This window comes from Anabrus simplex, chromosome 2, assembly GCF_040414725.1.
Source record: "Anabrus simplex isolate iqAnaSimp1 chromosome 2, ASM4041472v1, whole genome shotgun sequence".
Classification (NCBI taxonomy): Eukaryota; Metazoa; Arthropoda; class Insecta; order Orthoptera; family Tettigoniidae; genus Anabrus; species Anabrus simplex.
In genome coordinates this window covers 1,198,167,615-1,198,191,136 of record NC_090266.1, presented here as the reverse complement: position 1 = coordinate 1,198,191,136, position 23,522 = coordinate 1,198,167,615, and the positions used below count along the sequence as shown (strand labels likewise).

Genomic DNA, 23,522 nt, shown 5'->3' with positions numbered 1-23,522 from the left:
CCTAACGGAGACATTTGGGGCGAGTTCAGAGATAGATTAGCATTTTCAACTTCTCCTGTGGATAATTCATCCTGTGTCTTGTGATCTTCGCCCTCACTTGTCTCTCTTGTCTCAAGCCAAAAATCACCATCTGAATCAGATAGTTCACCTTCAGACTCAACGTCTGAATTTTCCAGCATACGAGACACCTCGTCAGCAGAAAGACGATCGTAGCACGACATGCCTGTAAGAAGAACACTCTCTAAATGATGAGATGAATACATTAATTCCACTAACTGGAACACTCATCTGACAGTAATAATGTCATTTGCTTTACGTCCCACTAACAACTCTTTTACGGTTTTCAGAGATGCCGAGGTGCCAGAATTTTTTCCCACCGGAGTTCTTTTACGTGCCAGTAAATCTAAAGACACGAAGCTGATGTATTTGAGCACCTTCAAATACCACCGGACTGAGCCAGGATCGAACCTGCCACGCTGGGGTCAGAAGGCCAGCATCTCAACCGTCTGAGCCACTCAGCCCGGCTCATCTGACAGTAAGAGCCCAACAATACTAATAATAATGTCTGGATACACACTGTTGTCTGACAATGCAAACTGCTGTAATAAGGAATGTTGTACAAGTGGCAAAATGACCCCTCTCCCGCTGTCCAAGGTATGCCGTATCAGAAATCAATGAAAATGTAAATATTTTGACAGGTGCGATACATCACCATGAACGGGACTAAAAATGATGAAAAGTCAAGATATTTGAAGAGAAATTATACAAGAGTGCGCACGTTATTAAAGAAAAATTTAAGGTGGGTATCATTTTGAGCCCTTCCGCTGTTCTAGTGTTAATAGGCAGACCCTTTTTTCTCAAAACTGTCCCAGTTTCAGGCACGACTACAAACGCGCATGATCTCAGTAGAGGGGAGGCACAGTACGATGACATGGTGGGAATAAGCAGGGAATGAAATGTTGTAGAAAACTCATTTTAAATTTGCGAAAAGAAAAATTCAAATAACGCTCGTATTTAACAGAACCTCCGATTTCCGATACTCGGATTTGTGAGAATCTACAGTATTGCCCATTGTTCTTAAAAAATGACACTTGAGTAATTTAACCACCGACTCCCAAGCACCGCCACTGAGATGCGGATGGCAGGATAAAGTGCCATGTGGTCTCTTTCACTGATGTAGCTTCACTAATTTCCTTCCTTTCCTTTGGACTGATCAAGAACAATTGAAATTCTCTCAGTGGCTTGCAAGTGAGGTTAGGTTACATGGAGATTCCCACCTTCCAATACTTACTTGTCAGTTTCTTATAGCTAGTTTATTATTTACATAACATAATCCAGCTTAATCTCAGAGTATAATTATAAATAGAACATGTTTCGATCCAATTATGGAACATCTTCAGCTCGGCATTAACATGTTCCTGGTATCTTACCAAGAAATTCCATCCTGTTTGCCCAATGTAAGAATTGGCACAATTTGTACACTTAAGTTTATATATACCCAAATTTGAATAGCTATTATTATTTGCAATGCTTTGGTGATTAAAAATTAAATGTTGATTATTGTTATTGGTGCAAAAGGGTATATTGAAATTTAATCTCTTAAAAATATTGGTAATCTGGTAAATGTTTCCATTATTATAGATGAAGGTGGCAAAGCTTCTCTTATTATGCTCTTTTTTTAGCTGCGTTTGAGGTTTACTCTTTATTTATTAATGCCAGGAAATATAGGAAATACTCAGCCATGAGTCTACATATGACTGAATATAAACACAATTTTACGACAATAGAAAAAGACTTTACCATTTCATGAACATTAAATAAAGGTAAATTAATAAATATTCTGGAAAATATTTATACTGAGATAGATCAGAAGCAAGACTCTAGCCAGAATATTAATGAAATAACAGATAATATCAATATATTGTTAGAAGAGGCTACCAAATTGGATTTATCAAAAAGATCCGGAAAAACATCCAATACGCTTCCCCTCCGTTAGCTCCGCCCTACACAGCATTCCCCCTCCTTCCCCTACTTCGCCTTCCGCTTCCCCTCGCCTACCACAAGCTCATCACACACATACAAACTCAGTCAGCTGACGACACTGCGTAAGGGAGGAAGCAAAAAACAACACGACCGACTATGATGTAAATAATTTCATGTATCCTTATACACCTCACCACAAGGTTTTCGCCTTTAAAATACCACCTTTCTTACTTAAATTTCTTTCTCGTTTCAAACTTATTTCAACAGTCAAACTTTAAATTCAACTTCAACTACGGTTGTTTTCAAGAGTTACCCCGAAAATAATATTTTAAGAAAATATTTTATATTCTTAATTTTACCTTCAAGATTCAACAAGCATATACTTCCGCAGTCTTAAAAGAAGACCCCTTACGTCGATTTTATTCGTTAACTTGGACATTGACTTGCTGGAAATTTTTAACCCAACATGAACGAATACCGTGAAATTGAAATATCAATAATATTAGCATAATTAAACAGTGAGAGGACACATTGACATGAGGTCAAGTCACTCAGATTCCAACCAGAGTACCATGGCTTTGAATACCAGTGTCTCAGAAAAATATTCAATAGGATTTGAATGAGGCATCAGGAAGGGAATCCAACTTTAAAGTTGCAGTCAAGTCTCAAACTGAGCAGTGTTGCTCATTTGATAGCACATAAATGGAGGAATATGCCCAGGAAAAAAAAAAAAATTATTACACCGTACATATATTTTGGAATAATGAGATGAGAACTTTGTTTTACTGTGTCATAAACTTAGCATGCCTTTTTATTTTTACTCACCTGACTGTTTATCTCTTGCTTTATACACTTGGCCATAAGTTCCCTCTCCTATTTGTGATATAACTTCAAAGACATCAACACAGCGTTCACCCCATGTTTTGCCACTTTTAGCTGAAATGGAAGTATGGTTACCCTTGCTACTCTTCCGCACTGGTAATATCTTTGGTCGTTTTAATTTTGGCTGTGGTAAAGTCATTGACGAATCTTCTACTTTTTCCTTTGCAGCTGGCAGTGGTGGAGTTAAGGAAACATCTTCAACAGGACTGACTTCCGTTGAATCTAAGGCCACTGCAAATCAACGAATGAATATATGCAAGTATGAATTTATCATAAACCACACATTAAAAATAGTTTATCATATATATAAATTATTTCAAAAAACAAACACAAAAGCCTACCGACATACCGGTTGTTAATACTGGCTCTCTATAACAAGGTTTATTACACAAGCAAAAATTAGTAATAATATTATAATATAATATAACAAATATAACAAAAATTAATTTCTGTATTATTTCTTTTAAACCACAACAGCAAAATAATCTTATGTACATGAAAAATTAAATGTACACTTTAGGAAAAGCTCCAGAGCTATATCATTTTTTCATCACATTGTGGTCATTGAGTAAAACCATTCTTGCATTCGAAGATGAACTACCAGCTAGATTGCATTTATCAATATAACACGACTGTCTGGTAATATTTCACAATTCCTGAAAGCTCCCAATTAATTGCCACACACCAAACCTTAATTTGGAAGTGAAATTAATTCATTTCCTCTGCAAGTTTTATGAACATTTTAAAGTTAGTTTTTGCTAATTGCTCTACATTGCACCGACACAGATAGGTCTTAAGGTGACGATGGGATAAGAAACCTAGGAAAGGCCTTAATTGGATACTGTTATGCATCATTAGACCATGCGCCAAAAATTGGTTTTGAGACATTCGCGTTTAACTTTAGGTTTATGTGTAAATTCGAGCAAACATAATTTTGCTAAAGATGGTATTTCTGGTGTTGTAGGATAACAGATTGTACCTTCTCACCAAATTTCAACATTTTTATACTCCGAGTACATAGATTTTCTTAGTCTACTGATGCAATTTAAGGTATTTCTCCCGAGCGAATAATGCATCACAAGGTATCTACTAAGTAAGACTTCAAAAAATATGATGCGACAGCAGTTGTGATTAAAACCTGAATCTCTTACTGTCCGGACAGTCGCGCTGAGTGCTTGAACCACCGCAGACAGCGCCACAACCCCGGCACATTTTTCAAGTTTTAGATGGAGAAACTCTAGAAGGGGAGCTGTTCCCTAAAGTCACTGCTATAACCACATACTGATTTGAGGAATTTCACCTGATCTGAGTCAAATACAAATGGTATGAAACAAGCCATTGTAGTCTATACAATGTAATGCATATTTCCTTATGGATTTTCCTTCACAATCTGCCTATTATGTTCTGAGAGTACAGTACTGACGTGATATTTTAGAGCCTATGGGTAAGTTTCTTCTGCTTTAGGCACACATTAGTTGCTAAGTAGAATGGTCGCCTCTCATACAATTAGGACCCCTTTAAACAAACAACAACAACATCATCATCATCATCATCATCATCATCATCAAAATGCCACGAACCTACTACGCTGGCGTAGCAGGGGCGCGGCCCAGGTGGCGGATAGGGGGTCCTAGCCGGCTTGCCAGCAGACTTGAGCGAAATAAAATAGCTGTCGCTACCAAACACACAACACCCTGTGGGTGGAGGATGGAGACAAAGAATACACCCATGGTATCCCCTGCCTATTGTAAGAGGCAACTAAAAGAGGCGACCAAGAGATGATCAAATTAGAACCATGAGACTACTTGTAATTAGTATCATCATGCGGGGAACACCATGGGTCGCTTTTACTTGCGAGTAGTACCCCTATGTTAGGCACACAATAGGCTTGTTATTAGTAGCAAGAGAGTGTGAATCAGGATGGAGTTTACAGTACCCGTGATTAGTACCACTACATGCGGAACACCACAGGCTTATGTTGCCTGTAATTATTACCATTATGGGTGCGACGTAAAGCCCCTAGCAAAAAAAAAAAGTACCATTATGTGAGAAACAACACGGGTCTGGGCATTGCCTGTGATTTGTACCACTATATGAGTGCCACAGTGGGTCTGCGTTGCCTGTGATTAGTACCCACTATGTGAGGAACACCACGGGATAGTACGAGTCCCTGTGATCAGTACACCTATGTAAGGAACACCATAGGTTTGTGATAATAATGCTATTTGCTTTACGTCCCACTAACTACTCTTTTACGGTTTTCGGAGATGCCGAGGTGCCAGAATTTAGTCCCGCGGGAGTTATTTTACGTGCCAGTAAATCTACCGACACGAGGCTGGCGTATCTGAACACCTTCAAATACCAACGGACTGAGCCAGGATCGAACCTGCCACGTTGGGGTCAGAAGGCCAGCGCCTCAACCGTCTGAGCCACTCAGCCCGGCACCATAGGTTTGTGTTGCCTGTAAGTGGCACCGCAATGTGAGAAACGCCATAGGTCTGTGTTACATGTGTGTATTACATTACCTGTGAGTAGTACCATAATGTGTGGAATACTGCAAGTCTATGCTACTTTTGATTAGTACTGCAACATGACAAATAGCATGGTTCTACTTTACTAGCGATAAGTACCATTATGAGAGGTCGAAGACCAGGATTTTGGACCCCTTTAGACAACAAGCATCACTGATTCAAGATTGTGCTTTAGAAGCAGTCCCTTGGTCAGTAATACTAACGTTTTACGATAGTTTCTGGGAATGTACGGCACTGCGAGTCAGATCCACTGATTGTTTCAAATTCATATTCATTCTTTCATTCTTCGTCATCACGTTTTGAATTCTGGTCAGTGGATGAGTTTTTACTTTTAAATTGTCATTACATTTCATCCCATTTTATACCATTAGGGGCCGATGACCTAGATGTTAGGCCTCTTTAAACAACAAGCATTATCATCATCATCATCATCAGAATGACAGTGCCTTAGGCTAAGTCAACGATATGGAGGTCGGTATATGTGGTTATTATTACCTTTTTATAAGAAAAATAAAGTGATTCTGAAATAAAGTATTGAATTTTTTCATTGCTTATCACAGTCGAACATAACAGGGACAGAAAATGTGATTTAAAAATATTTGCTCCCGTAAATTTGCACAAAACACTGGACAGCTAATAAGATTGTTACTCTCAGTTCATTCAATCTCGAAATCAGGATCTCCATTGAATCCATCTATGTCGTCCACGATGTCAGAATCTCCTTGAAGTTTCTGGTAAAACTGTTTGGCATCTGCAAGTATTAGGTGCTTCAGCGACTTAAGGTCTCCAAGTTTGGCTTCAGAGATAGGATTTCCACTTGGCCACAAGGGTATTGATGCCTGATGAAAGGGAATTGTAGTTCCCTGTGGCCAACCCAGTCTTGACTTATTTAGATTTACTTCCTAAGATTCACTATCAAATTTAGTTTTGACGTACATAGTGAACGGATGTGATTTCAAGAGCTGGATTTCTTTTAGTTTTAGCCAGTTTATCTTGCAACCGTCGACATCCGTTTTCCAATTCACTATCATTTTTTCAGGTTCTACTGAACTCAACAACGTGTTTTCCATCTGGTGAACAACAATGGCACTTTTCCGCTTGTCGAGAAGAAGAGATAGAATGATAGGACACATCTTAAGACACCCAGGACTTGTTCAGTTGGTTTTTGAAGGAAGTGTAGGTGGCAAGAACGGTAGGGGTAGACCAAGGTATGAATATGACAAACAGATTAGAGCAGATGTAGGATGCAATAGTTACGTAGAAATGAAAAGGTTAGCACAGGATAGGGTGGCATGGAGAGCTGCGTCAAACCAGTCTATGGACTGATGACTCAAACAACAACAACAACAACAGTTTCTCATTACATTTACATAGTCCTCTACTGTGTGTAAACGCAGATGAAATTTGAGGGCACACTCAATATTTGCAAGGCACTGCTTTCATTATTCTGAACTGGAATTCACTGATTTGGCACGTATTACCTAGCATAACACGATAAAACACTGTTACAGTGAAGCCTTTGCAGCTTCTTCAAACAAATATATCGATACAGAAATATTGCTTACATTGCAGACTACAGTATTAGATACCGTTCAACAATCTCATTTTGATACTAACCTTAGAAATTTCTTCTAGAGAATGATTCTCCGACATAACCTTTTTAGCAAGCTGCATTAGTAGCATTGTTCTTCTCCTTACTTTCAGAAGTAATTGATACATCACTGAACTGCATCATTTGATAAATCACTCAATGTATCACCACCTCAATAACTTAGCACTATCGAAAACGCGGGCTCCCTCGCTGTCATCCATGACGCAATGTGAGGAATGAGGCACAGGGTCTAATGATGCAAACTGGAACGTCGCATAGTCTACTAATGCAATTTACAGTTTAACTGATTCCTGCTATGTCGCTTAGGTTTTCAGTTAACTGACAAATAATGCCTCTTGTAATGCAGTGGGGAATTTATTACAGGTAGTTCAAGCTTTCTTCTACAAGATAGAGCTAAAATCTCAAGTTTCGTCGAATAGCGCTTAGTCTATTGATGCATAACTCCATCTTATTAAGGTACAGCCCCAGCATTTGCTGGTGTGAAAATGGGAAACCATGGAAAACCATCTTCAGGGCTGCCGACAGTGGGGTTTGAACCCACTAACTCCTGGATACAAGCTCACAGCTGTGCACCCCTAACCACACGGCCAACTTTCCCGGTGCCTTTTATCAATTAACAAGCTCCATGTTTTATCAGCAGTCTCCTTTTAATTGACTGGTTACATACTTTATGATTTCCTTGGGATCTACAGAATCACTGCTTTTGCATCATTCTTTTAAATGAAGAGTAGCCCCCACAAAAAAATTAGTTAAGTTTTGTACTTTACCAAGATCCACGTTATAGTAAGTATATAAGTCAAGAAATGGATTTTCTAGTCTTTTGTTGGCAAAGCGTAGGTCATCGTTTTTCTGCTGTAAAACCTTGTTTACCACAGATGTTTCATGCAGTGTATCACACAACAATCCAAAATGACGATTATAAGGATAAGTGGCTCTATGTCTCACTAACTGCCTGCATCTTGGAAAGGTGTAGCAATCCAACTGACTAGGGTGAAACACTGCTAATTTTGCAGTTGAAAAATTTAAAGAGCTTGACTACTTCAATAATAATGTATGTTTTACATCCTATTAAATACTTTTATAGTTTTCAGATATGCCAAGGTACCTGAATTTTGTGCCACAAGAGTTCTTTTATGTGCTGGTAAATCTACCGACACAAGGCTAGCGTATCTGAGAACCTTGAAATACCACCAGGCTGAGCCAGGATCAAACCCACTAACTTGAGCTCGGAAGGCAAATGCTGTACCATCAGCAGTAAACAAAAACTTTTAATCACTGTCTCTTCTTTAAAATGGCTTCCTAATGCTTCATCAATTGTCCATATGAGCCTATCATTAGATGCAATCCATCAAGTTTAAACCTGTAACTGACACACTCACCAGAAACTGTAAAATGGTGAACGAGTGGCAGGAGTTTCTCCTCAAACAATGCCCCAAAACAATTGTTTTCCAAGCATCATTGTTCTAGCAGCACACATGAAGTTCACTAAATTACTGCTCAAAAGTGAATCTCTCACTATTAAAATAAAGCAGCTATTTACATAATCAAACACTGCTAGAAGTGACACTGTTAAGCGTGTTCTTTCTATTCGAAATTGAGAACTATCATCTCTAAACATGATTATAACTTACAGGCACTTTTACGATAATCCACAAGGGTTTTTTTTTTTTAAATTAAGGACCATTTGCCAATATCGTTTGACATCCTGCATGGCCATACTTTTGCACATGCACACTGATTCCCAGCACTGCCCACAGTCAGATGCCATTTTGGGCCACATGTACAGCATGTGCGCTTCAAACTGTGTCTTGTAAAGGTTTGCAATGATCAAGCAGCCTGCCATATGTGAAATTACACTGACGGACAGAGCAAACGCAACACCAAGAAGGAGTGGTTCGAAAGGGATGAAAGTTGGGGAAAAAACAGAGACGGCACGGACGAATAATTGATGTTTATTTCAAACCGATATGCAGGTTACACAATGCGCACGGCATCGACTCAGTAGGATGTAGGACCACCGCGAGCGGCGATGCACGCAGAAACGCGTCGAGGTAGAGTCAATAAGAGTGCGGATGGTGTCCTGAGGGATGGTTCTCCATTCTCTGTCAACCATTTACCACAGTTGGTCGTCCGTACGAGGCTGGGGCAGAGTTTGCAAACGGCGTCCAATGAGATCCCACACGTGTTCGATTGGTGAGAGATCCGGAGAATACGCTGGCCACGGAAGCATCTGTACACCTCGTAGAGCCTGTTGGGAGATGCGAGCAGTGTGTGGGCGGGCATTATCCTGCGGAAACAGAGCATTGGGCAGCCCCTGAAGGTACGGGAGTGCCACCGGCCGCAGCACATGCTGCACGTAGCGGTGGGCATTTAACGTGCCTTGAATACGCACTAGAGGTCACGTGGAATCATACGCAATAGCGCCCCAAACCATGATGCCGCGTTGTCTAGCGGTAGGGCGCTCCACAGTTACTGCCGGATTTGACCTTTCTCCACGCCGACGCCACACTCGTCTGCGGTGACTATCACTGACAGAACAGAAGCGTGACTCATCGGAGAACACGACGTTCCGCCATTCCCTCATCCAAGTCGCTCTAGCCCGGCACCATGCTAGGCGTGCACGTCTATGCTGTGGAGTCAATGGTAGTCTTCTGAGCGGACGCCGGGAGTGCAGGCCTCCTTCAACCGATCGACGGGAAATTGTTCTGGTCGATATTGGAACAGCCAGGGTATCTTGCACATGCTGAAGAATGGCGGTTGACGTGGCGTGCGGGGCTGCCACCGCTTGGCGGCGGATGTGCCGATCCTCGCGTGCTGACGTCACTCGGGCTGCGCCTGGACCCCTCGCACGTGCCACATGTCCCTGGGCCAACCATCTTCGCCACAGGCGCTGCACCGTGAACACATCCCTATGGGTATCGGCTGCGATTTGACGAAGCGACCAACCTGCCCTTCTCAGCCCGATCACCATACCCCTCGTAAAGTCGTCTGTCTGCTGGAAATGCCTCCGTTGACGGCGGCCTGGCATTCTTAGCTATACACGTGTCCTGTGGCACACGACAACACGTTCTACAATGACTGTCGGCTAAGAAATCACGGTACGAAGTGGGCCATTCGCCAACGCCGTGTCCCATTTATCGTTCGCTACGTGCGCAGCACAGCGGCGCATTTCACATCATGAGCATACCTCAGTGACGTCAGTCTACCCTGCAATTGGCATAAAGTTCTGACCACTCCTTCTTGGTGTTGCATTTGCTCTGTCAGTCAGTGTATATCAATTATACAATTCTTGACACCAAGAAATGTTGCAGCAGCGGAGATTCATCACCAGATATGTGAAGTTAATGGCCACAATACTATGAGCGGCAGCAAGATTCATAAGTGGGCATGGTTATTCACGGATAGTAGGGAATGTGTGAATAAGAAATCGCATTCTCATACGCCATCTGTAATCACCGATGATACTGTGCGTGAAGTGAACACGAAAATTCGTTAAGTCCAATGATCTACAATTTCCACACAGTGTTGCAATACCTACAAGTTTCAAGGTCTGTTCTGTACAAAATTCTGTCACGAGAACTCGAATTTCAGGAAGCTCTGCAATGGATAGGTTCCAAAGATGCTGGTGGAGAAACACAAAATGAAGAGATGTGCCAGTGCTTTGACAATTTTCAGCTAGTACCATGAGGAAGAGGATTAATTATCGGACCATATCATAATGAGCGACAAGACATGAGTGCCTCACCCGACATCTGAAGCCAAGTAGTAATCGACGGAGTGGTGACCCCAGGCATCTCCGACGAAAGTGAAGTGCTGAACAGTCTTCCTCAACCCACAAAATTATGACAATGATCTTTTGGGACAAACACAGTGTCTTGCTGCAGGACTTCATGACCCAGGGTACCAGGTCAAAAATGTCAAAACACTGGCACATCTCTTCATGTTGTGCTCCTCCATCAGCGTCTTCACATCAACACATCATCCAGTCTTTTGGCTGGCAGCATTTCAACTACCCACCTTACAGCCCCTGACCAACAGATGAAGTGAAAACAATGATTGAGAAAGGTTTTCCTCACAGGTGGAAGACTTCTGCAATGAGGGTCTATAAATATTTGTCCCATGTTAAGAGAAATGCTTGAATAAACATTGACATTATGTTGAAAAGTAGCTGAAGGTATGCAGAATGGAATGAAATAAGAATTAAGGAATAATTTGGGGTGGTTCTTATTCCTTAATTAACATACAGCCTATGTAAAAATTAAGAGACAACTGTCAAGATTAATTTTCTCATCAGCCAAACTCAGTAATTAACATACCTAAAAATATTGTTACAATGCACAAAATAAAAACTGATAAAACACATTAAAAGGATGGTAAGTGTTCTATTTGCTAGAGCGAATGTGTAAAGATACTACATCTACAATGTACCATCTCTATCGAGGAAAAAGGAAGTACTGTCTGTAACTTATTTCTTTGGACCTCAAAGGTGGAGTAGTTTATGAAGGAAATTGTCAATGTTCAAGAGAAGGGGTAGTTTAAGGGCAATCATGTGTCTCTGTAATGGAACTTGCACAAAGGAATTATCTGCCTAGTGGCATTTAAATATGGTAACAATGCTATTTGTTTAATATTCCTTCAATTGCTACAGAATTTAGGAGACACCAGAGTGCCAGAATGGTGACCTGCAGGAGTTATTTAATGTACTAGAAGCCAACAACACAGATTTGTTGTAATAAAAACCTACAAATGACTCAGACTCCAGCCAGAATCAAATGCACCATCCCAGAAACAGAAGGACAACGATTAACAGAACTTAACAGTGAGATAAGTGGTACTATAATATTTGGGTATTACTAATTATATTGAGTATGGCATTAATGTCCGACTGCTTGGCTGAATGGTTAGTGTTAAGGCCTTCGGGTCAGAAGGACAATGATTGACAGATCTTAACAGTGAGATAAGCGGTACTATAATATTTTGGTATTACTGATTATACTGAGTATGGCATTAATGTCTGACTCCTTGGCTGAATGGTCCGTGTTAAGGCCTTCGGGTCAGAGGGTCCTAGGTTTGATTCACGGCCGGGATGGTGATTCTAATTGCTTTTGATTAATTCTTCTGGCTAGGGGACTGGGTATTTATGTCTGTCCCAACACTCTTCGCTTCATATTCAGACAACACACCACACAGCCAACCACCAACGAAACATGTGCACAAGATATATGTGGTAGAGTATCAGGGAAAAAGAAGGAAAAGTAGACACCCTATTGGAACAACAATTTAAGGGATGCAGTGAAAGAAACAAAAAGCATGGAGGAGCTGGATAGGAGGCAGAAATATGGAGAGTAGGCAAATGTATCATGAAGAAAAGAAACCCTGACAGATCATACAGGAAGAGAAACAGAAGTGCCAGGAAAACTTCACAGAAACCTTGCAAGAGGGTGTTAAAGGAAGTAAGAAAGTGTTGTATGGATTGGATAAAAGCATAGTAAATAAGAGAGAAGATACAAAATTTGTAAGGCCAGATACAGGACAAATTTTGACACAAAGAGAGGATATTCTCCAGCGATGGGAGGAGTATTTTGCTAAATTACTTAATATCAAATTCAAAGAACTGGAGGAAGAGAAGGAACGTGAAGATGATGATACTGTATAAGCTTTTGGGCTTATGCCGTGTGAAGAAAAATAAGGTGAAATTCTTTACGTTTCACAGAGAACTGTGCTCTGCATCCTCAGAAGAAATCTCGACTGTCCACAAGAAAGGCTTCTTAAACAATGACTCTTTGAATGTAGATGTAATAATAGAAGTGGAAATAGTACATTCATTCGCCATCAGATGGCCATCTGCACTGAAATATGCAAAACTACCACACACAAAACAGATCCATAAGTCTCATACATTATTAATGAAGACTAATAAAGACTTAGACAGGGATAAAGAACAGAACTGCTAGAGAAAACGCGTGGCCTACAACTTCAACGAAATTACACACAGAAACGATGTTAATAGTGTGTGAACCACACAATAAGAAACTCATTCCTTCATCCGATTAGCTGAGTCGCTAGTGCGCGCTAGCCTCTCTTGTTTGTTGGAAGACTGCCATCCAGAATCCCCCAGCTGTAAAGCACGCACGCATGCTGCTGTAGTGAGCAGGAAATACGATACATAAAGGCGATGGACGATACACTCGCGAAATAAAGCATCAAATAAATACGCTTGAAAATGAGTTTGGGTAAATTACACAAACACATAAGAATTTATCCTTTATCCTAGGGGAAGAGTATTGACCGTACTGGAGGTTATATTGGTCAAAAATAGGAAGAATTAAAAATAAATCGGAAAATCAGAAGACGAGTTAAAAAACGGAAAGTTTCCAGGTAAATCGGAAAGGTTGCCAGGTATGTATCCACAATAACTTCAAAATGGCAAAAAAAAGACATTAAACTATCAAATAGGCTACAGAAGCTAAATTAGGCACACAAAAAAGCATAATAATAATAACAACTGGTTGTACCGTTCCCAAACGTACTGAAACATGTTTGTCTCTATGAGACACTTTGATATATTCACCCACATAAAAATGGCATTTTGTCTAACTTCCGGGCTCTAGTGATGACATTTATAGATACTGGACAGTCATTTGACAGTGTACCATGACAACGGGTCTGAGATACATTGATAAAAAGGAGGGCAGTTCGAGCGGAAGTAGAAATGAACAAAGCCATGTATGAAAAGAGTAAGTAGTGTGAGGACTATGATAGGACAAACAAACTGATTCAATGTAGAAAATGGACTTTGACAAGGAAGTTTTATCCTCTCCACTCATCATCAAGGTCATGGATAAAATCCACAACAGTGTACAACATTGCAGATGACATAGCAATATGGAATGAAAATAAGTATGGAGAAGCATAAGACAGTAGTGATGACAAGAGGTAATGGAAGAAGGAATATTGAAGTAAATGGAAGACCATTAGAAGTTGTGAAAAACTTGCAATATTTGGGGAATATACTTGCAAACAATGGGAAAATAAATTAAGAAATTGGAAAGAGAATCCAAAAAGCCAATGGGCTTTACCACAGTGTGGAACTGGGACATACAAGAGAAATGTGAGAAAATTCTGTAGTCAATGTATTACACACCAATTTTGACATATGCGGTGGACACATGGACAACAACAAAAGGTAATGAAAGAGGAATCCAAGCAGCTGAGATGAAATTCCTTAGAGGAATAATTGGGAAGGCAAGAAGAGATAAACTTCAGAAACAGTGAAATCAGAGAGAGAATTGGATTTCCTAAACTGCAAGACAAGGTAGAGACCAGTAAACTGAAATGGTATGGACACATGATGAATGGAAGAGGATAGTGTTACAAAGTGAGTGTTTATGGAGAAAATAATAGAAGACAACAGGGAAGGTCCAGAAAGAGGTGGACGGATACGGTGAAGGAGAGTATAGAGAAGACAGGAGTAACAGTAGAAGAAAAATTGGAGGAAGGAAGGGAGTGGTGGAGAGAGAAAAAACTGTGGAGGTCCTTGATTCACAACCCAACCCAGAGGACTGCAAACAGAAAATGAAGAAGAAGAAGAAGAAGAAGAAGAAGATTATTATTATTATTATTATTATTATTATTATTATTATTATTATTATTATTATTATTATTATTATTATTTAATAACTAAAGCTAGAAGTTCCCTCAGTACGAAGGTTCCACTGAAGATAAACAAAACTCTGCAATCCAAATAAGGCATGTAGATGATTTTAACAGATGCAATGCAAAGAACAAAATGATATTTATGTTCATAAAAATGAGTCGCAGAGCTTTATACAATAATAAAGAGTAGAATTAATTTCCGAATGCAAGATCTTCCCAGATTGATGGTAATCTCAAGTGTTCAAAATGCTGACAACACAACAATGAATTTGGTATCTATATCAATACCAGTTATTCAAAGTGTGGTACCTGTTGAATTTGTTAACAAGGGAATCCTGAATACAAAGCTCATTTTTGTAACTGGTATTTACCATAGCAAGTGAATAACATCAATTCTGAACAGTGGGAAAATGAAATCCTTTTATCAAACCTCCCTACAGCAATCCTGGTACAGGAAAGAGCTAGGACTGTGAAAGGAGTGGCTGTGGTCTTACGGAATAGCCCAGGTGTTTGCCTGGGATAAAAATAGGATACAACAGAAAACCATCTTCAGGGCTGTTGATTGTGGAGTTCAAACCCACCATCTCCTTAATGCAAGCCGACAGCTAAATAATTGAGTGACTAGTGAGTGAGCTGTTGAGACAGTGAGTAAGCTGCTGAAGTGGACAGACGTGTTTTCCCAGCGCTCTGAAGTGAAGTTGTTTACCATGGGCTGTGCGCTGGAAATTTACCGGGCGAGGATAGCAATATGGTACGGGCGGTTGAGGCCCTCCTTCCCGTGACAGTGCGGTCATTCCGGACCTAGTAACTTGTGGCTCCTGGCAGTTATTATAGCGGCCTTATTGGTTATTGGTGGTGTTGAGTTGAACCCCAGACCTGCAGTGGAATGTGATGTTCTGGCCCCCAGAGAAAAGCAACGGCAATTAAGTGTTCAACATGTAGCAAGAACTTAAAGAATGGAATCAAGTAAGTGGTTCCACTTTGGATGTGCTAAAGTGAAGAAAGAAGATTGTCCAGACAACTTTTGATTTTGTAGAATTTGTGACACTGTGGATAATATGAGGGAAGCAATCAAGGCAAGAGACTTGAAAACAGAATCTAGACTGGAAGCTTGGAGAATTTCAAGAAACAGTGAAAGCACAGATAGAAAATATCACAAAAAGGAACAAGGAAGCAAAACCTGATTATATTCCTACAGTTGACTAAGGAGCAAAGCGAGCCTCCGTGGCTCAGACCGCAGCACGTCAGCCTCTCACTGCTGGTTTTCGCGGTTCAAATCCCGGTCACTCCACGTGAGATTTGTGCTGGACAAAGCTGAGGCAGGACAGGTTTTTCTCCAGGTACCCCAGTTTTCCCTGTCATCTTTCATTCCAGCAACACTCTCCACTATCATTTCATTTCATCTGTCAGTCATTAATCATTGCCCCAGGAGTGCGACAGGCCTCGGCAGCCGGCACAATTCCTATCCTCGCCACAAGGTGGGGGCTTCATTCATTCCATCCCTGACCTGGTTACAGACTGGAAAACAGGTTGTAGGTTTTCATTTTTACTAGGGAGGAAAGTGACTTGACCAAAAAAAATTCACGTGACGTACTCATCATGGGTGACTCGATGATACGCTGGAGTGGTGATATTTCAAGGAGGACTGGTAAAAAGGCACAGCGTTATCCAATAATAAAAACTGAACAGCTGTCTCAGCGGGTTGAAAGAGAGGAAGACAGTAATGACGTGCAAGTGTTAGCACTTCATGTAGGGACCAATGATTTCAGAAGAAAGGTGTCAGTAGACTATTTAATGGGAGAGGTGTATGAACCGGAGAGTGCAGCTAAGAAAAAGTTTAAGAATGCGAAGATCATACTTAGTGGCGCAGTGCAAAGGAAGGATGTACCTCTACGGTTGGTGAAGGCTTTGAACGACTGGATGGACTGAGTGTGTAAGCAGCTGGACTTGGTGTATGTGGAGATGGATTGCTGGACAGGAGACCGGGACTTCACACGGGACAGATTGCACCTGAAATGACGAGGCTCCTACAAGTTAGGAAATCTGCATGAGTCACTTAGTCATGCCAGCAAAGATGAGGAAGACTGGAGTCAGAGGAGGGCTGACAACAGGCAATAAGAAGGCATGGATTATAGACTAGGGAGGTGAAGACTCTAAGACTACTGCAGGTGAACTGTCAAAGAGTGCAAAATAAAAGTATTGAATTTTGGAATATTACTGAATCATACCATGTGAATATTGTCATTTGTAGAGAGTCATGGCTGAATGGGAATGTAAATAGTAGCAAAGTAAATCAGGGTGAAGGGACAGGGTCTAGAGGTGGCCGAGTATTTATCTGTGAGCGAAAGAACATAGGTAGTACTTTAAAATTGGTTGATGAGGATCACGAAATGCTGTGTGTGCAAATCAAGGATCAAGGGAATGCCAAACCCATTCAAATAATAGGAATATATACAGCGCCTGGTAACAACTTCTCGGCACTTGATAGGCTGTACGATGTTACATGTACAGGCAACAATATGCAGAAAAGTTTTATAATTGCAGGTGACCTAAATCTTCCGCACATAAACTGGTCTGGCAAGGTTACAGGGAGGGGCTACAGTCAGGTGACGGTAAACAAGCTTATTAGGATCAAAATCAATCGGTCGGTTCGTCCGGTCCATTTGCCTTGGTGACTCTGAATAACTTTGGGCTGATCGCATGGTCCTCGTACCGGCGACGCATCTTTCAAATGTCTGCCTTATCAACTGTCGATGGTAGGTTCTGCGCCTACCATAGTTGTAACGGGTAACGGGGAAACACGGTTCGATTCCGGAGAGGGAGCCTGAGAAACGGCTACCACATCCAAGGAAGGCAGCAGGCGCGCAAATTACCCACTCCCGGCAAGGGGAGGTAGTGACGAAAAATAACGATACGGGACTCATCCAAGGCCCCGTTATCAGAATGAGTACACTTTAAATCCTTTAACGAGTATCCATTGGAAGGCAAGTCTGGTGCCAGCAGCCGCGGTAATTCCAGCTCCAATAGCGTATATTAAAGTTGTTGCGGTTAAAATGCTCGTAGTTGGATTTGTGTCCTGAGGTTCAACAGGTTGCCCGGTCCTTTCTGACTAAGAGGACACGCTGATTCCTTCAGTGTAGCGCGCGTGCGGCCCAGAACATCTAAGGGCATCACAGACCTGTTATAGCTCAATCTCATGTGGCTAGAAGTCGCCTGTCCCTCTTTGAAGATGTGTTGTCACCGGTAGCACAAACGGATACCGAATGCGACTATTTAGTGGGCTAGAGTCTCGTTCGTTATCGGAATTAACCAGACAAATCGCTCCACCAACTAAGAATGGCCATGCACCACCACCCACCGAATCAAGAAAGAGATCTGTCAATCCTTCCGGTGTCCGGGCCTGGTGAGGTTTCCCGTGTTGAGTCAAATTAAGCCGCAGGCTCCACGCCTGGTGGTGCCCTTCCGTCAATTCCTTTAAGTTTCAGCTTTGCAACCATACTTCCCCCGGAACCCAACAGCTTTGGTTTCCCACGAGCTGCCCGCCGAGTCATCGGAGGAACTTCGGCGGATCGCTAACTGGCATCGTTTATGGTTAGAACTAGGGCTGCATCTGATCGCCTTCGAACCTCTAACTTTCATTCTTGATTAATGAAAACATACTTGGCAAATGCTTTCGCTTCGGTCCGTCTTACGACGATCCAAGAATTTCACCTCTAATGTCGCAATACGAATGCCCCCACCTGTCCCTATTAATCATTATCTCGGGTTCCGAAAACCAACAAAATAGAACCGAGGTCCTATTCCATTATTCCATGCACACAGTATTCAGGCGCAGCTGGCCTGCTTTAAGCACTCTAATTTGTTCAAAGTAAACGTGCCGGCCCACCTCGACACTCAACGAAGAGCACCGTGGATGGTGGACTTACCAAATTAGTAGTAGTCTTTCCTAGCAGAGGAAACAACATTTTAGATGTTTATCTTGTAGCTGTATGGCAGTATCAGGAATTAGCAACCACTCTGCTGCAAAATTAAATATCAGATATCCCTCAAACACTAAACTAGATTATGAGAAGAAAATAAAAGTATACCACTATACCTAAAGCTGACCCCTTTAAATTCCAAGAGTTTCTATGGCAAATATTTCCTGTCTGGGCATCACATGATGGGCACGTAAACATAATGTGGGATAATTTCATTAATATTATTAATAGGGCTTTTGAGCAGTTTGTGGCCCTTAAATCACTAAAGCAGAACCCACATCTGGAATACTAAAATAAGAAAATTAGGAGCCTGAAAAAGGAAAGTGTTCAACAAAAGGCACATTAGTTCGGAGCATATGAATAGGTTTCACAAGCTGGCCAAAGAACTCACTTCTGAAAAGAAAGCTGCTCATGACAAATATATGAAAGGTATACTTCCTTCCAGGGAAATTGGGTGGGAAAATCTCTGTAAGTATGTTGGAAAAGGAAAGGAGCCAGCCACGATGTGTCAATGATAATGTCCGGAGAAGGTGAGGTAATTACTGACAATCTACTAATAGCTAATGAATTAACTAAGGGAACGTGATTAATGAGCAAAATAGCCTGGAGATAGACATTAACGATAACACTGATTGTTCTCTCTTCCTAATTCGCCATAGAAAAATTCAGGAAAGAATTAACACCATAAGTAAAATTAAGTCAAAGGGGCCTGATTGTATTGCTGGGGGTTCTGAAACTGGGAAGTAGAGCTATTCTACGCTATTCGGAAATACTATTTACTGTGTCTCACAACAATACGCAAATTCCAGATGACTAGAAGAAAGCAACTGTAGTCCTGATTTTTGAAGGGGGCAACAGGCTATTAATGGACAACTACAGACCCATTAACCTTACGTCCATTGTATGAAACAAATGGAACACCTCATTTTAGATATTTTTTTTTTTTTTTTTTTTTTTTTTTTTTTACAAGTTGCTTCACATCGCACTGATACACATAGGTCTTGTGGCGACAACTGGATAGGAAAAGGCTAGGAGTGGGAAGGAATCAACCGTGGCCTTAATTAATGTACAGCACCAGCATTTGCTTGGTGTGAAATAGGAAACCACGGTAAACCATCCTACAGGTTGCCGACAGTGGGCTTCGAACCCAGTATCTTCTGAATACTATTTCAGAGTATCTAAGCGATCAAGAAAAGTTTGTGGATCAATGGCCGTCAACATGGTTTTACAAAAGGTTTCTCCTGCGAGAGCCACTAGACAAGGTATGGAAGTTGATGCTATCGTAAATGATTTTGCTAAAGCATTTGATGTAGTACCATATAACATTCTGATCTGAAAATTGGTGGAAGTAAACATTGACAAAAGGGTGGTTCTGTGGATCCTTCGACAGGCAGCACGCAGAGGCTAAAGGTGCGAAGTAAATACTCCGACAAAGTTTCTGTAACGTCGGTAGTAGTAAAGGGTAGTGTTACAAGGCAACTCCTATTTACAGTGTTTATCAACGATCTGCCGAATGAAATTTGAAGTGAATGCAGATTGTTTGTGGACGACTGCATAATATACTGTACAGAAAAATACAGAATATTGGTGATAATAGGTTATTACAAGCCGATATAAATATATTCCATAAGTGGGCACTCTATAACAAAATGAAAATAAATTCTCAAAAAGTCAGTCCCATGAGAATGGGAAAGAAACGTACGCCAGGGTACTTTCAATACTGCCTTGAATCAGACGCTCTGGTCGACAGTGACACATGTAAGTACCTAGGAGCCCACGTAAAGAGAGATCTAAAATGGGACACCCATGTAGGAAGTGTAATTTCTACAGCATGTACGTCCTTACACTTCACGATGAGGGCGCTAAAGGGCAGCAGTTCCCAGGTGAAAGTGCAGAGCTATATATCAATCATAAGGCTAGTCCTGGAATATGGAGCAGAGTTATGGGATCCATACCAAACAGGACTCATTAAGGAACTTGAGGCCAGGCTGAGTGGCTCAGACGGTTGAGGTGCTGGCCTTCTGACCCCAAGTTGGCAGGTTCGATCCTGGCTCAGTCTGGTGGTATTTGAAAGTGCTTACGTACATCAGCCTCGTGTCAGTAGATTTACTGGCATGTAAAATAACTCCCAAGAGACTAAATTCCAGCACCTCGGCGTCTCCAAAAACCGTAACAGTAGTCAGTGGGACATAAAGCAAATAACATTATTCAGGAACTTGAGATGGTACAGTGAAAGGCTGCAAGATTTGTGCTTGAATTTGTATATGAACATGCTGTATTTACAATGCTAAGATAATAGTTAGTAATTGGACCATTTAATCTACTGTAGTCCGACTCGTTGGCTGAACGGTCAGCGTACTGGCCTTCGGTTCAGAGGGTCCCGGGTTCGATTCCAGGCCGGGTCGGGGATTTTAACCTTCATTGGTTAATTCCAATGGCCCGGGGGCTGGGTGTTTGTGCTGTCCCCAACATCCCTGCAACTCACACACCACACATAACACTATCCTCCACCACAATAACACGCAGTTACCTACACATGGCAGATGCCGCCCATCCTCATCGGAGGGTCTGCCTTACAAGGGCTGCACCCAGCTAGAAATAGCCACACGATATTATTATTATTATTATCTACTGTAAGTCACAGTGTAAAATTTTGAAATACTTAAGGTACATGTGAATTTGTATATGACGGTGTTGTAATGTTAAGCGTAAGCTCAACCTATAGTATTGTAAGCCATGCTATTAAACACTGGAAATACTTAGTGTGTGAATTTGTGTATGATGATGCTGGATGTAGAATGTTAAACAAGTACAATTTCTTGAAATATTTACTTTCCATGGAATTGCTTGTTGTACTGTCGTTGTTGTGTAATTATGTTTTAACTTTACTTTATTATCACACTACTGTAAGTGGCCATTGCTACCAGAATATTTCCCAATTGTGATGTACTTAATAATAATAATAATAATAATAATTATAATAATAATAATAATAATAATAATAATAATAATAATAATAATAATAATAATAATAATAATAACGGACTATAACAGGAGAAGAAACAGAGATATGGTGAAAACATTTGTAGATTTCAAGAAAGCTTATGATTGCATCCATAGAGAATCTCTGTTTAAAATTTTAAGACACCCATCTTGGACTACACCCCAAATTAATGAACATGATAAAATTGACTCTTACCAACACCAAATCAAAAATGAAGTTTAGGGGTGAAACATCAGAGACATTTGAAATTAAAACTGGACTACAGCAGGGAGGTGGGGTCTCACCACTATTATTTAACTGTGCTCTAGAAATGGTAATGAGGGAATAATTTAGGAAATGTCCCCCCAAAATGAAGATTGGCCGAAAAATCAAAACAAACTGCCTGGGTTTTGCTGACGATTTAGCATTACTAGCAGTGGACATAACAGAAGCAAAAACCCAGATATCAGAACTTCAAAACATTGCAAATAAAATTGGCCTCAAAATATCATTTGAAAAAACAGAAATTATGCCGCAAAAACCAACACAGCTTAAAGAAGTCGCCATAAATGGTAATAAAATCAAAATAGTAACTCAATTTAAGTATCTTGGAGAAGTAATAACACATAACCTAAATGAAAAAATCTCAATCCAAATAAGAACAAATAGATTAGCTAAAGCACAAAAATTAACATGGAATATCTACAAAAAGAAATGTCTATCAATAAATACAAAAATAAAACCGGAAGCTACATATGCAGCAGAAACACTCTTTTACTTGAATAAACAATCAAAGACTGACAGACTTCAGAAAATTGAAAGGAGGATTGGAGGAACCTGCATCAACAAAAAATACCAGAAAGATGGACAGTGGCGGTTAATACCTAACAAAGTCGTGTACAAAGAGTTAGAACCCATTACAGATACTATGCGTAAGAGGAAACTGGGATTCTTTGGACATATCATGAGTGTTGTGTGTGTCCTCTGCATCACAAGATCTGCGCCTACAAGCTCCGCAACCCGCCGCAGCACCGAAGTTTCTAGCAGCTACGAGGTGTCTTCATTGCACCTGGCACGCTCACCGATGACGTCAGCCAGCGATATATAAGGAGCTTCGTTCTGAGCTTCTCCAGGACTACCCGAATGTTCGACGACCAGACCACACCGCAAGTCAAACACGGAGGCATTCCTCTTAAAAACGTGTTTTGAACAGGTGGACAAATTGCTGGCCGTGAGGTTTCACCTCTGAACATTGCCTCATTATCCTGATCCCCGTAGCCACGCCGAGCACCGAGTATAGCATTCTGCTACTCCCTTTAGTCCTCACCAGTGCTCCGACGTCCACCTTAGCATTCTGCTATTTGAATAAATTAATGCAAGTTCCTTGCGAGTATAAACCTAGTACCAGCATTCTGCCTCTCTACAAGTTACGCTTGTAATTTCACAGAAGATAGTTTTCGACTATCAGGACAATTTATTAGTGAAACAGACTATCTCCTCAAGATAGAACTAAGTGTATATAGAACTCTCGTATTGTATAATTGTACATATGCAACAGACATTCAATTTAAGATTTAATTTCAACATTAACTGCGTGCATTCAAACAAGTTTCAAGAAGAATTCAGTTTTATTTCTTATATATATTGTATCAAATCAATGAAACAATAAACTTTATGCTGTGTCACCGTATAGCAAGTTCCTTGTATACAACACAACAAAATTGGCGACGAGGAAAACTTCAGGGTAGGCCCCGCCAATTCAACAAAACTGGCGATGAGGAAAACTTCAGGGTAGGTCTCGACAATTTAACAAAATTTGCAACGAGGAAAAGTTACGTTCAGGTCCTGCCAATTCAACAAACTTGACAACGAGGAACACTTTATTCGTGGTTTCG

At 40.8% G+C, this 23,522-nt stretch overlaps 1 protein-coding gene across 2 annotated transcripts in view; it reads right to left on the bottom strand.

Annotated features, from left to right (window-relative positions):
- The window catches only part of LOC136864792 (cyclin-dependent kinase 12), a 461,166-nt gene that overhangs the window by 306,449 nt on the left and 131,195 nt on the right, over window positions 1-23,522 (bottom strand). For both annotated transcript variants that reach the window (XM_067142182.2, XM_067142183.2), the window contains one exon: window positions 2,809-3,096. In XM_067142182.2, coding sequence (XP_066998283.2) covers window positions 2,809-3,096 — 288 coding nt within the window. The remainder of the gene's footprint in view (window positions 1-2,808; window positions 3,097-23,522) is intronic.